This window comes from Leopardus geoffroyi, chromosome D3 (genome assembly GCF_018350155.1).
Source record: "Leopardus geoffroyi isolate Oge1 chromosome D3, O.geoffroyi_Oge1_pat1.0, whole genome shotgun sequence".
Lineage (NCBI taxonomy): Eukaryota > Metazoa > Chordata > Mammalia > Carnivora > Felidae > Leopardus > Leopardus geoffroyi.
In genome coordinates this window covers 55,132,623-55,147,499 of record NC_059339.1, presented here as the reverse complement: position 1 = coordinate 55,147,499, position 14,877 = coordinate 55,132,623, and the positions used below count along the sequence as shown (strand labels likewise).

At 40.3% G+C, this 14,877-nt stretch overlaps 1 protein-coding gene across 10 annotated transcripts in view; it reads left to right on the top strand.

Moving 5' to 3' along the window:
- NOL4 (nucleolar protein 4) overlaps nucleotides 1-5,141 on the top strand; it is a 426,742-nt gene extending 421,601 nt beyond the window's left edge. For 9 of the 10 annotated variants that reach the window (XM_045457208.1, XM_045457200.1, XM_045457199.1 and 6 more), the window contains one exon: nucleotides 3,192-5,141. In XM_045457208.1, coding sequence (XP_045313164.1) covers nucleotides 3,192-3,385 — 194 coding nt within the window. In that variant the 3' untranslated portion in view covers nucleotides 3,386-5,141. The remainder of the gene's footprint in view (nucleotides 1-3,191) is intronic. The other variant, XR_006707305.1, reaches the window with a different exon arrangement.
- Nucleotides 5,142-14,877: the final 9,736 nt, after the last annotated feature.

Below are 14,877 nucleotides of genomic sequence, written 5' to 3'. Positions count from 1 at the left end.
GAAGGGGCTGGTTGAGTAGATACTAGTTATGTAATTTGATCATTTGTGAATATTTTAATTTTTTTGCTTTCCTACTCAACCTCTTAACTTTGAGGATTTAAGTAATAGCAAAAATAATTCCTTCTAGTTTTTATGTATAATACTTAATCCTGATCCTGTAAATGGAAAAGAAACCAAGAGAAGTCAACTTTGTTCCAGAAAAATAACAAAGGTGTGAATGGCTTCTGTAATACTGAGCTATCTAGAATTTGCCTATGTTGGGGCACCTGGGTGGCTCAGTCAGTTAAGCATCCAGCTTTAGCTCAGGTTGTGATCTCACGGTTTAGGAGTTCAAGCCCCACATCAGGCTCTATGCTGACAGCTTGGATCCTGGAGCCTGCTTTGGATTCTGTGTCTCCCTCTCTGCCTCTCCCCCACTCACACCCTGTCTCTCTCGCTCTCAAAACTAAATAAACATTAAATTTTTTTTTTTTTTAAAGAATTTGCCTATGTTAATCATCTGAAAGAAAGTGAAAGCCATGTCTTGGTGTCGTAACCATACTCCTAAGCCAGAAGTAGAGAATTATCTGTAAACAGCAGTGTTAGAATAAAATCACAATATCTTTTACCCCAAGAGGAACTGGAGCCCTAGCCCCCTCCTTTCTCAATTGCAGTTAAAGGGGTCAATCACCAACTTGGCCTGTCAGCAAAAACATCACAAAATATTACACCTTCTAATAAAATGATAATCAACCACATGCCAAATATCTGCATAACTGAGGAAAATCCTTTCTATTTTCTTTTGTAATGATTCTTACCAGGATTCTTAAATATTAAAGGAACAAAACCTCCAGATTTAAAGTTGGCTCATCCATAGACCTGAACCCATTATGTCATGGGATTTTTTTTTTATGTTTATTTTCAAGAGACAGAGAGAGAAAGAGAGGGAGAGCACACAAGCTGGGTTGAGCAGAGGGAGAGGGAGACACAGAACCAGAAGCAGGCTCCAGGCTCTGAGGTGTCAGCACAGAGCCCCATGTGGGGCTCGATCCCACCAGCCGTGGGATCATGACCGGAGCCAAAGTTGAACACCCAACCGACTGAGCCACCTAGGCTCCCCCTTTAATTTCTTAAATGTCATGTTAGTTTCTTAATCCACACAGAACTTTCCGGAAAAAACCTGGTTGCTATGAATAATTTGCTTGAATGCTTGTTCAGTAATTCCCATTTGCAAGGGTGACATCCCTACATCTCTCCGTTTCAGCTTGCTATGTCACACTCATGATTTTGTAAACAGCACGACAAATGGAGGCTAACTCCTGCTAGAAAACCAAGGCTTTGAAAGGCCATGACAGAAGTGGAAATACGTCTCTCTCAAATGTCAGAGTTCTTATGTGCAAGTCTTGTCTCTGTCCTAATTAAATTACAAAGCAAAGCTGTTTCTGTCTCATGGGACATCTGCCTCCTTGCTGACAGGAGCCCTCTTTTCCCTCCAGGGTAGAGGGTGGAGGAGGTTGGGTCTTGACCTGTCTCCACCAGGCCTCAAGAAGAACTAACAGGATAAAATACCATCACTCATTTCAGTTCATGAAATGAATACCATTATCTGAAAAGTTATGTTTAGGAGAAGTCCGTGAAAATATCCTCAAGGTAGGGCATCACTATAGTTTTGAGCATGCCTTTAGCTATGTTGACAGTGAGACTTATTCAAGGATTTTAAATGTATTGCTCATCGCAAATGCAGTAATTATAGCAATTGCTTAACGAAAGGTAAGAATTATAACAATGAATATTTTGGTATATAATAAAACCTTAATAATCTAAGAATAATTGATGCAAAGCATCTCAAAAATCTTTAACTCAGGGGCCCCTGGGTGGCTCAGTCAGTTAAGCATCTGACTCTTGGTTTCGGCTCAGGTCATGATCTTGGGGTTTATGAGTTCGAGCCCCAGACTGGGCTCCCCACTGACAGCATGGAGCCTGCCTGGGATGCTCTCTCTTCCTCTCTCTCTGCCCCTCCTTCACTCTCTGTCTCTCAAAATAAATAAACTTAAAAAAGAAATCTTTAACTCTTCTATGTTAAATAAATTGTTTTAAAGTAAAAATTTATAAAAAACAAATAAAAATTTATAAAATGTTGTCAAAAGGCAGACCTATCTGATTTGGTTTAATTATATGCAATAAAAAAAAAAAATCTTTTGACATCTAAATATTTTATGTAAATATAGAAGGAGCTTTAGCAAGACCTAAAGCAGTATTCCAAGTCTAGTTTCTTTGCAAAATTGTACTGATCATTTACTTGCTGTACACTTCTAAAAGAAACTTTAGTGTTGAAAAATACCAGACTGATTTATACTAATACCCATTTTTCAAAAAAATAAAAAAAAAAGATTTTGCCTACGTTAATAACCTGATGGAAGAAAAAGCATTCACCCGAAATGAAAAACAAAATATGCAACTCACACCCTTACTGTGTCACTTAAAAGTTGAACTCCCCTGTCCAAAATTTCCTTTCTTCTAAATAAAGAGGTTTGTAATCTGGAGTCATTAGCATCACAATCTAGGATATTTCCATGTCAGAATTGGTGGGACCTAAAATCATTTGTTCACCAATGGCACAAATTCAAAGCATTCGTAATTCCCAACTTTTTTTTTTTTTTTTTTAAATTTTTTTTTTTTTTTCAACGTTTATTTATTTTTGGGACAGAGAGAGACAGAGCATGAACGGGGGAGGGGCAGAGAGACAGGGAGACACAGAATCGGAAACAGGCTCCAGGCTCTGAGCCATCAGCCCAGAGCCCGACGCGGGGCTCGAACTCCCGGACCGCGAGATCGTGACCTGGCTGAAGTCGGACGCTTAACCGACTGCGCCACCCAGGCGCCCCCGTAATTCCCAACTTTTGACACAACTGCAGAGAAACTTCTACTATGTGTGTAAGATAGACTTAAAATTGATTTTTCCAAAAAGCACGTGTTGGGAGGTCTTCACCGTGTTTCCACAATGAGAGGTGATTGCCCGGACAAGGAGTCATACTCAGCCACTCATTTCACATCAGGTTGCTTTTGGGTATTTCTGTGAACGGATGTATTTGATTAAAGGTATCAGTGGCTTCTCACAAAAGAGTAAGTGAATCAAGTCAACAGTTTAGTGCTCATGTTCAAAGTACCGGAACAGAAATTGTTCCTGTTAATTTTGTGATTATTTTTTCTAGGACCCACCGATCTCAGCATGAAGAGGCAGTTGGCGACTAGCTCAGGATCCTCCAGCAGTTCAAGCTCCAGACCCCAGCTGAGTCCAACCGAAATCAATGCCGTGAGACAGCTCGTTGCAGGATATCGAGAATCAGCTGCATTTTTATTGCGTTCTGCAGATGAACTGGAAAATCTTATTTTACAACAGAACTGAGTCAAATGATGATCCTATTCACTGAGGTCTAAATTTGCAGTTTCCACTAATGACATTTTGATTTCCCAGCAGAGATGCTTCTGGTCTTACTGCACAGTCTTAAGAGAAATACTTCCATTATGCCACATTGTCCTTGATCCATAAAGTGATGTGTTAAGGTGCTTCAAAGGAAGTCTGACCTCTGAAGTACTTGAGATACAGTAATGTGTCCAGCTCACTGCTTTTTGTTTTAGTTTGTCAGCATAAATATCAGGGGCAAATAAAGTCTGTATATTCCTAATTCAAGGATGAAAAAGAAGAAACGTGTGGTATTGATAGTTCAAGATTCAACTGAAATATTAGTGGAATCTGCTACTGACTTATTGAACTGAAAGTTGCAGTATCTGGCAAAAAAAAAAAACAAAAAACAAAAGCCAAATTTCTTGTTGCTACAGGATATAACAACAATGAGACGGATCTTGTATTTTAAAAAAAATATATATGTAGTTTTTATAAAAAGAAAACTTGTTTTTCATTCAAAATGGTCATTTTTACTTTGGTAACTTTTTCATAGGTCCTAAAAAAAAACTGTTTTGAAAAACTACTGTAAGTACCTTTTCCACATCCCTTTGCCTTCTCCTCTTTCCAAATTCTTTCTACAAAAATAACGATGCTGGAAAACAAATCCTTGCTACGTTCTTTAAATCGTCACATCAGGAAGTACTTCCAAGAGAAGCCTGCGTTTCTGCACCCGTGCTCATCAACCCACTCAACATTGCGGTTGCACCATAGCGGTTTTCATCACAGAATTTTTTAATATTAAAAAAGACATATCATTGAAAAAAAAAATATCACACCTTGGTTCCTTACAGCTGCTTGCCCGGGATTGACGCTGCTGTCTTATAGGCATGCCTCCAGCAGCAATGGGATGTAGATGGCTGAATGTTAAGAGGTTGCAAGTGACAATCTGAAAATGTGCACTCATGTGGTTTTTCTTTCTCGGTTTCAGAAATCGTTTCCAAAAAAAAGACCGTTCCCCTCTCCTGATAGGATTTGTATAATTTACAATTCTAGGTGAAAATGATGTAAAGAACTCTCAGTGGATGCAGCTGCAACTTTAAATGAACTGCCCCATCCTATCCACCCCCCCCCACTTTGTCCTTCTTTCTTATTTTATAGTGTTGGATACACATGAATGGTGTTTTCTTTGTGCACTGAGGCAAGCTTTTTTTTAAAATATTTAGGGAGGAGTACATCTGTTTATGCTTCTTGTACGATTCTTTTTCTGTTGTTTAGCTTTGGTTGGATTACAGATTCTCTGTGCATTCCTGGATTTGCCTTATTTCATGTAGAACTTATGTCATTCCATTTTTGGTAATGAGTTTAAGGCATCAGTGATATTTCTTATCTACTTGTTACATATAGTTTTTCAAGTAATGACTGTGATTGTGACCAAGTAATGTGCACTTTTTCTTGTAACTGTGGACATTGCTATGCTTTTTTCTTCTAGTGTTTCTAGAATTACTGTTCCTTACAGTTACGTAAGCAAAACAAACAAAAAAACAAACAAAAAAAAAGAACTTTTGTGATACTGTTGGTGAATATAATGTGAAAATCTTATTGAAATATGAGTATTTTGGAAATACATAGATGCACAAACATCTTTTAAGGTGTGGATTTAGAGTTTGCTTATTTAAATGAAAATTCAAAAATCGAGGGCTGGTATAATTTTCTCTGTTTTGTTTGGTTTAATAAACAGATTTCTGTGTTAAAACAATGATTGTGAAAAATTATAAACTTTTGAATGATACAATACTTAACTTTTAGCAGTTTGCCTCTAAAATATGCAATGCTATTTTGTACCTAACATTCAGCACAAAAAGAACAGTTTAGCCTTTTATCTTAAGATTATCCCCAAACCCCCTTGAGTCTCAACATAGTCTAATAAAGAATTTATTCTAAGACAGGGTAAAGCAAATTAGCAAACCAAGAATATTTCACTTGATCATTTAAAACTAAATTTTTATTATTATTGGGGTGCCTGGTGGCTCGGTTGGTTAAGCGTCTGACTCTTGATTTTGGCTCAGGTCATGATCTCACAGTTACTGGGATCAAGCCCTGTGTTGGGCTCTGTGCTGTCAGCACAGAGCCTGCTTGGGATTCTCTCTCTTCCCTTCCCCTCCTCCCTCTCTCTCAAAATAAGGTCTTTTTTTTAAAGAAAATGTTTATTTTTGTGAGAGTGAAAGAGTGCAAGTGGGGGAGGAGCAGAGGGAGAGGGAGAGAAAGAATCTTAAGCAGGCCCCCCTGGAGCCCAGGAAACTATGACCTGAACTGAAATCAAGAGTCAGACGCTTAACCACCCGAGCCACCTAGATGCCCCAAGTATTTATTTTTTTATTACTCATGAGTGAGCCATCTGGCTCTTTTAGTCACTCCTGATTTAACAACTTAGGAGAAACATTTGCCTGCTTGAGGTGCCTGTTTCCTGCTTTGGGTTTCGTTGCAATGGTCTTTGAAGATTTTGACAGGGTTGCTGTTTCACAAAGTAACAGGTTTGAGCTCTGCATCCACATAAAAAATCCTTGATGGTGATTAATGAAGCAAACGCAGTAGAGGAAGTAAGTTTCAACACCGTTCTCTTGTCTTCATTACATTTCCACCTTCAATTTTAAGTCCCAGGCCTGCCCACCAAGAACTAGAGTCCCCCAAAGTTTCTGCTTTTTGAACATTTACCTAAAGCACGAGGGTCCTGGGACTCCCATTATTTCTCTGGGAGAGGTCAGAGGCCAAAATCAAGCACTGTTTTTCCTTTGCCTTTAAGACTTGTACCTAAAAACACCCTGATCCTCTTTTAAACTCTGTCGCAGCAGAATAAAGAGATCACATCCCCCTTTAGAAAGCATTTTGGAGAAACTAGGTTCATATTCTCCTTCGACTGAGGTGATAGAAAACTATCATCAGAAACACAGGTCAAATACAAGTTTCGGCCACTTCTACCAGTTAACTTCCCTGACAACAGCAGTCCCTTGTTACATGTGTTACTTTTTCACACTTCCTAAGAAAACATGCCTTGAAATGACCAGAGAACACCAACACAAGCAGTTACTGAATTTTCTTAAGTTGTGCAGTTCAAGCAACAATACTAAGAAAGGGCATTCACATATGAGGATAGCCACCACTTTGCTCGTCGTTTATACACAGAGAGGCATTTTGTTTCCTCTCCCTCTCACAGTAACTGTAGATGATGAGGACAGTCACAGTCCCTTTTACAAAGAAAGCTCAAGAAGTTGAAGTGACTCACCAGGAGCGCAGACACAAGTGAAGGCTGCAGCTGTCATTGGAAGCCAGGCATACCTGATGCCGGAGGTCCGTGCCTGGTCACGGCAGTCTGCTGAGTCTGCTGCCTCCCAGGTACCGAATAATTGTATTCCACCCTGTGACTTGGAACCAGGTCTTTGTATTCAAGTTTAGCAGTTTTGTGTGGTAGATAAGTAATAGTTACTGAAAATGCTCTTGACATCAAATAAAGCATTTGACTTAACACCAGGAGTTTTAGCCTGCTTAGAGAGGTTTAATTTCCTTTAAGTTACGTTCTCTGCAAATATAAAAAGCAACAATAAAACCCAGCACTAATGAAAATCAAATACACGAAGCAAGAAGGAGAGACCATGGCTTTTTAACAATGATGGTATCAGCAGTAAATCTGGTCAAGAAACATGAAAGTCATTATCTGTCTAAACCCATAAAGGTTAAGTTCTTTCACCTGAGATTTTAGTCTTGGCCTATACATAATTGGTTATCCTGCTATTGTAATTAATCTTTACACCATTATTACAGATATCAGAGATTAATCTTTGCCAAAAAATATTTTCTAATTTCATATTGCTCTGGTTTCAAACTTCATTTAAAAAAAATCCAAAAATAGGGGCGCCTGGGTGGCTCAGTCAGTTGAGCATCCGACTTCGGCTCAGGTCACGATCTCGCGGTATGTGAGTTCGAGCCCCGCATCGGGCTCTGTGCTGACTGCTCAGAGCCTGGAGCCTGTTTCAGATTCTGTGTCTCCCTCTCTCTCTGACCCTCCCCCGTTCATGCTCTGTCTCTCTCTGTCTCAAAAATAAATAAACGTTAAAAAAAACTTTTTTAAAAATCCAAAAATAAAGCAGGGAGACACATTGAAAATATGTTAATATGTTTGAGATGCAGAGATTTGGCAAAGTAAGGATTGAGCATACGCTAACCTCCAAGAGCTTACTGTATTAATTGGAGCTCATATCCACTCTTAAAGATTTTGAAGGGAGATAAAACGCTGTGAGTAACCGATCTCCAGTGTTAAAGTCAATGATATTCAACATTTAATTTTGTTTTTTTTGTTTGCAAAAGAAACTTGGGAAATAAACAAGACAGAAGAAAAATAGGCCATAGAAAACAATTACCTAAACAAGTATATAAGTATTTTCGTGCAATTTTACTGTCATATAGTGTTACCTCAGCTGCTTTTCTAACCTAACATACCATGATTATTTCCCACATTACATGTTCTTTTTTCTTTTTAATGTTATTTTTGAGAGAGAAAGAGACAGAGCATGAGCCGGGGAGGGGCAGAGAGAGACAGAGGTGCAGAATCCAAAGCAGGCTCCAGGCTCTGAGCTGTCAGCACAGAGCCTGACACAGGGCTCAAACTCACGAAGCTGTGAGATCATGACCTGAGGCAAAGTCAGACGCTTAACCGACTGAGCTACCCAGGTGTCCTACATGTCCTTCGTAAGCATGTTTTAATGACTGTGCACTATCACATTGTCTAACTGTACCTGTATTAGTGTTCTATTGGTGCTGTAACAAATTACCACAGACAACAGAAATTTATGACAAATAGATTTTAGTCCATGAGACTTCCAACCTAAGTTTAAGTAAAAGTGTTCCTCTCTAGAGGCTCTTGAGGAGAATGTTGCCTTGTCTGCTCTGCTTCTAAGGGCCCTCGTTGACTGGTGGCCCCTTCTTCCATCTTTAAATCGAACTCTGACTTCTTTTACCCTCCCCTTCCACATATAAGGACTTTTTTGAGTACCTTGGGACCACGTGGGTCAAACAGGATAATCTCTTTATATTAAAGTCAGCTAATTAGAAACCTTAAAATCTTCTTCAAACTTAATTCCTTCATTTGACATACAACCAAACATTGACAGGTTCTGGTGATTAGAATGTAAACCTCTTGGGGGGCATTATTCTGACTACAGTACCTTAATTTCTTTTAAAAAATACTTCTCTGTGCCCAGATACTAGAGACGCATTTTCCAGTCATCTGTGTAGTAAAGATCCTAAGTGAGCAGCACAAACATTTTCCAAATAATGATCAGTGGCTGTACCCACACTTTTTTTTTCCCCTGTATAAAGGATATACTCTTTTGGAAATTTTAATGGAATTTTCCTCCAATGTGTCATATTCAAACTAATTATAATGAACAAATAAATATGGTAAAAGTACCACTAAATTTTCCAAGGGAAATAAAAACAAAAATACCTCTGAACCCTTTCTTCACTTTGATTTCTTAGAAGGTGGTCCACCTAAGAAATTCCCTGATAGATGTGTGAGAAGCTTCCAATTCATTAGGCCAGAAACGGTACATGAGAATCTAAGCTTCACTAAATTCAACTGCATTTATAAAACTTCTAGTGCTAATTCCTAGTGGCATTTTATTTACTCTGAACAAATGATATATTTAACACTAAACGTTATCAGGTGACACTTCTTTTTAAAAAGGAGAGTTTGGCAATAACAAATATATTGCATTTAAGATGATCAGCTGAGTTTAAAAATTAAACCTCTTTGTTTCCTTGCTGGGACAACTATTTTTATCTACAGGTTAAAATTTTTCTTTACTTTTCTTTACTGTTTTTCCCTTGAAAGGCTAGCCACTGAATGAAAGAAGATCAAGATAATTCAAGGCCATTTTTAATGCTATGAGAGAAAAAAATGCAATAAAAACATAGACCACAGAGACCAAATGCTATTACTGACTGTGTGGGATTGGCACCATTCCTTTTTTTTTCCTTGAAAGTTCTGATTTCTCATATTTGTTTACTGGAGAATGAATTAAATCAGTCTGCCTGCGAGAAAAGTTTTCTACTTGTTGAAGGTGCTCCATGATGGTGACCCAAGTGACCAAATCCCAGCATAGATTATTTATCGTAATCCCTTCACGGATGGAACGATTCTGAGGTCTGCTCTCCTTGGAGTAGTAAGCCTCTTAGCTCGTTTTAATTTTTCATGTTAATGAACATATATTCTTTGACCTATTATGTGCTAGACATTGTGCTGTCATACAGAACAAAACTATTCCTTCTTCAAGAGGTCCCAGCTAGTGGAGAAGAGGGACAGATAATTACAATTCAAAAGGATAAAGTTTAACAGTGCAACATGTCACGATAGAAATATGCCAGACAGATCAGAGGAGAACACAGACCCTGCCTTGGCAGTCGAGGGGTGGGCTGGAGCTAGCTGGTCACCACAACTGGAGCTGTGGGCAATACTTGGCAAAATTGTCGGTTGTGTTTAGGAAAGAAAGAGGAAGAAAGATGCATCAGCGAAGGCCATTTCAACTATAGGGGGCAAGACAAGGAGAGCATAGAGGAGATGTGAAATAACACGATGTGCACAGTAACTCAAGCAGCTTAATGTTGCTGATCGGCAGGGTTCAAGAACGGAGAGAGATTCCCGCCAAGGAATAAAGGAGGCCTAGCATGCAGAGCCAAAGAGGCCTCGCCTGCCATGCCAAAGAGCTGGGCTGGGAGCTGCAGAGGATGAAGAAGCAATGGCCTATTAGTGAGATGGTTAAATGGCATATGCTGCCTCCACTTTTGACTCTTTGAAATTCTGGGGAAGGAAATGAACTAATGCTGGATCATAGGACCTCCCTTCCCAAGAGAGTTAAGTAAAACTCTTACTGGTAAGAAAAAAAAAAAGTATTACATGAGCAGCATGCTGACAAGGAAGGATGGGCTTTGTCCCATAACCGTTGAGAAATAAGAACCAGGAAAAGTCAGGAAGGGTCACAGATTAATGTGACTTCTTCCTCAGAAGGCAAATCCAAGAAAAGACAGGTAAGTAGAAGGAAATTGTGAGAAAACTCCACTATGAACTCCTTAATTTGGAAAAAGGGAGAATGAGGGGAAGGTGGACCACCTGGGGAAGTAAGGACACAACGCTTCAAGAATGCAAGTCCCTCCTTGTCCCCACGGGTCTCCCCAAAATAGAAGCACTGGCAAAACTTGCTATTTGGTGCATCCTCTGGTGGAAAAAGAAAGTCTGAAGAGTAAAGGAAGGAAAATGGTGATACCCAGGGCAAATCTCCTATAAAAATGAATTAAGATTTCAGCCAACACCCCATCTTCCTGTCCTGTCTTCATTCTCCTTTCCTTTACCTCCTCCCCACCCCTGACAACACGGTAGCCAAAACTTACGAGCTCAATTTTTCTTGCTTGATTTTCTTTGAGAGGGAAGGGGACGGGGGAGGACATTAAGAGAAATGAATGATTGGGTTTCATTGCCCCTGTCAAAAGCAAAGTTTCAAAGGACCCACCTTGAAATTGAGCAATTTAGAAGTCTTCAGATTAATTTCCCATTCCTAAATCCTGGTAACATGAAGTCCTACCCAAATAGAGTTATAAACCAAAGACACTGCAGAATAAAATTATCATAGACTGCTGTTATCATCTCAGTGACTAGCAACACCTCCTAGGACGGATAGTAAAACAATGAGCATATCCCATAAAAATGAGTAAGATGTAAAGAAACAGCATGACCCCCAGATAGCCAACCAATAGCAATGAGTGGAAGGCAGGCAGGCAGACAGAAAAGAGTTCATAAATGTGAAAAACAAAATACATTTGAAATAAAATACCTCTGAATACATAATTTTTTCTGGAATAAATACTTGGCTTGCAATAAACTGAGACCAGGGAAACTTTTTTTTTTTTTATCTCATTTGACAACCTGAAATTCTAACAATGTCACCCATGACAAACCTTTCACTTTAAGTATCGTTCTTCCATACTTCCTAAGTACAGAAATGTCTTTTACTGCACACGTTTTCTATCCACTATAGAAACAGATAGGGAGGATGCCTTCTACACCACACCAGACCAAGGCATACGTGTGGCGCCTCTGAAAACTGGATAAAGATCATCAGAGTTGCTGTAGGGAGCTTGGCATGGGAGAGGGTCTTATTTGGCATAGATCTTGCAACCTTATAACATGGTGTACCTGGTGGGATTTCATTTTATTTTGTTTTCTACTGGTGCTATGAACATTACTAATGAGTTGTGTTTCCGTTGGGAGATGTGACAGTGTCACATTCCATGTGTCACTTGTGTTCTACACCTCCCATGCAGAGAGCAGAGTAGTGGGACTTCAGACCAAGCGGCAATGGGAGAAAGTGCCTCTCTCACTCCTAAATCAATTATTCACCTTCTCTTCATTATTATGCAGCTCAGCCGCAGATACTGCCAACGCCAAAGGTCAAATTCAATTTTCTACATAAGATCTTTCAATTAAATAGGAAGTCATACTCCAGACTGGTGCCTTCAATGTCATGTTTGGATAGGATTTCTCTCTCATAGGATACGCCCCATCCAGGACTTAATCGGTATATCCTTTCCAAAGCCACTTGCAGTCTGGGAATCTTCCCTTTTAGTCTACATTTAAGGGCAGACCGGGATGGGTTTGACTTTGCTGAGCTGTCCGAGCTCAGATTCTCAGCAGCCCACTCTCACCGGCTCTTAGGTCCTGGGTGAGTGATTGCAGAAGGCTTAGCCAAGCGACCCCATGTCCAGACGGGGTATGGCTGAAGCCCGGAACGTGAGGAGGAACAGCTGGAAATGGAAAAGACCTTAGTGAACTGTGGATCTGTCCATGTATAACTGGGCACCTTGCTCCATTGCCAAGGTTTCAGGCCAGCAATGTGTTCTCCTCATTAATCTAAACACTGCAGTTGGTGTTGTGACAGAAAAGGCCCGCTCTACTGACATTTGAAACGAGTCCCAAATATACAGTTGTAGATGCTCAGGAAAGGAGAACCCAGCTCGGCTTGGCAAACCAACAGCACCCATCTCACCACCTCATCAAGTCCCTCTCAGGACCTCACTGAATCATAGGCAGAATATCATAACTTGTGAACGGATTCTGATTATACACGTAATAGCACATTGTGTTTGTGTTTAAAGATAGAACTTTAATGGGCAATTTTGAGAGCTTTTAGAAAGTACCCCCCCCCCCAGACGTGGATTTATTCAATCCATATTTTAGGGAAGACAAGATTTTATCATCCTTTTCTGAAACTGAAGCTCAGCATTTTGAGACTTCTAATTATTACAGCCACGAAGAGAAATCAGGTCTTCTAATTCTGAATCCCGTGTTTTCCTTGGCCCCTACTGCATTATTTCACAGTGCACTTCGAAGAGTTGTTTCTCCCGTGTGCCACAAACATGCATTATCTGGGTTTTCCGGCTCATTGCCGATACCCATTCTCTGACATGGTCATAACCTCAAAGACATTCAGACCAGAATATCTTTTGATTTTCTCTCCTTTGCCTGTAGGTTTGTCTTTTTCTTAATAAAAATTCATTAGGAGAGTCATTCAAGCAGAATATATGAAATACAGAGCCCCGTGCTATTCTGGTGTCGGAGGCGGGGGGTTTCTATAGAAAAGAGGTACATGTTTATGTGGAGTCTGCAAGTCAGCAGTGAGGGTTTTAGCACCAGGCCCTTTGCTGACAGCCACTGGGCTGGATCTGTCTGTCCATGTGTAAAATGAGAATAAGCCTCTTCACAATATAAACACAGCAGTGAATATGAAGAGAACTGGTTTTGAGGCACACACTAAATAAAATTTAGAACCTTAGAGTGCTACTCCTTACATTTCCACTTGAAGCCCTCGGCAGTGTTACCTGTAGAAACTAAGACCAACTCCTGCCACACCAGCGTAACCAAACAAGAACCAACAACATTAGGAACCTGTCCCCGTACTTGGCAAGACACGTGCTTCCCTGTGCCCCTTTCCACTCCTAGGCAGCCCAGTGATGGTCCTGAATATTCCAGAGGTCGCTTACACCAGGTCTCTGTTGGGTCTCCATGTACACTAAAAGCACCATGAGTCAGAAAAATAAGGCACGCTTGAGCCAAACCTGATGTTCCGTCGGTTTGCTCCATTTCAGACACAGATATTTAGCAATTGGACATTTGAGAAAACAGCATCATGGGGCGCCTGGGTGGCTCAGTCCGTGAAGCATCCGACTTCGGCTCAGGTCATGATCTCACATTCCGGGAGATCGAGTGCTGACAGCCCGGAGCCTGGAGCCTGCTTCAGATTCTGTGTCTCCCTCTCTCTCTGACCCTCCCCCTGTTCATGCTCTGTTTCTCTCTGTCTCAAAAATAAATAAACGTTAAAAAAATTAAAAAAAAAAAAAAAAGAAAACAGCATCATGCATAAAGTTTCAATTCCTATTTAAAACCTGGGTGGGTTGCTTTGCTAATTCTTTAAGGCTATAATCCGGACAGGCCCCAAACCTACGTCCCTCACCTATAAAAGTCACCAAATTGGTTTTAAGGAGTCCTCTCCCTCTCCTTGCTGGGACATGGGATTCTCTCCGTGTCCCCTTCCCCTGTCGGTCACCTCCCCCTGGGCATTAAAATAATGCCACTAACTAATATTTGGTGAGCTCTTACTATGAGGCAGGAACTAAGGGTTTCCCAGATTTTAGTTCTCAAGCCCACTGTGAATTCAGGAAAGCTTGTATCATCCCAGTTTTGTCCCAGGGGAAACTGAGGCACCAGCAGCTTAGCAGTTGTGGTACCCTGGTAAGTGGTGAATATGTGATGCGAGCTACCACTGTCTAGCTCCAGAGCCCATGATTTTGGCCGCGCTGCTGAAATGCCTTTGCCATGTATATGCCACAGAACTGCATCTCTGTATGAAACTCCCACCAAACCCTAAAAACGTAGCTCTCGTTCCTTTTGTTTTTAAATGAAAAAGGACAATCAGTGCAGGACTTACTACATTAAATGAAGAGTTATGATGCTCCGGTCCATGATAGCCAGTGTGCTTTGAACAGTACCGTGTGTCAATTCTATTCGACTGGTGTAACTTGTTACCCTTTTATCATATATGTGAGGGAGACAGCATGGCCTTCATTTTACAGACGAGAAACTTAAAGCACAGACAGGTAAAATTAGCTTTTCCAATGCCATCCAGCTAAGCAGTGGCGGTCTTAATTACCACACTACTCTGCCGAATAATTTAGTTCACATTAATGAAAAACCCTAAAAGTTTTGCATAAAACCTTATGATGAGAAAATAACATGAGCTCACCATATAAACACAAAGGCACATGCCAAGTTTCCAGTCCTAATTCTTAAATTCCCCTAATTATGCCTTTTTTTATGCCATAAACACCATCTTTATGCCATCGCGCATCTGATTCCAGATCATTTTTTACCTTAAAGAAGGCTTTCTCAGAAC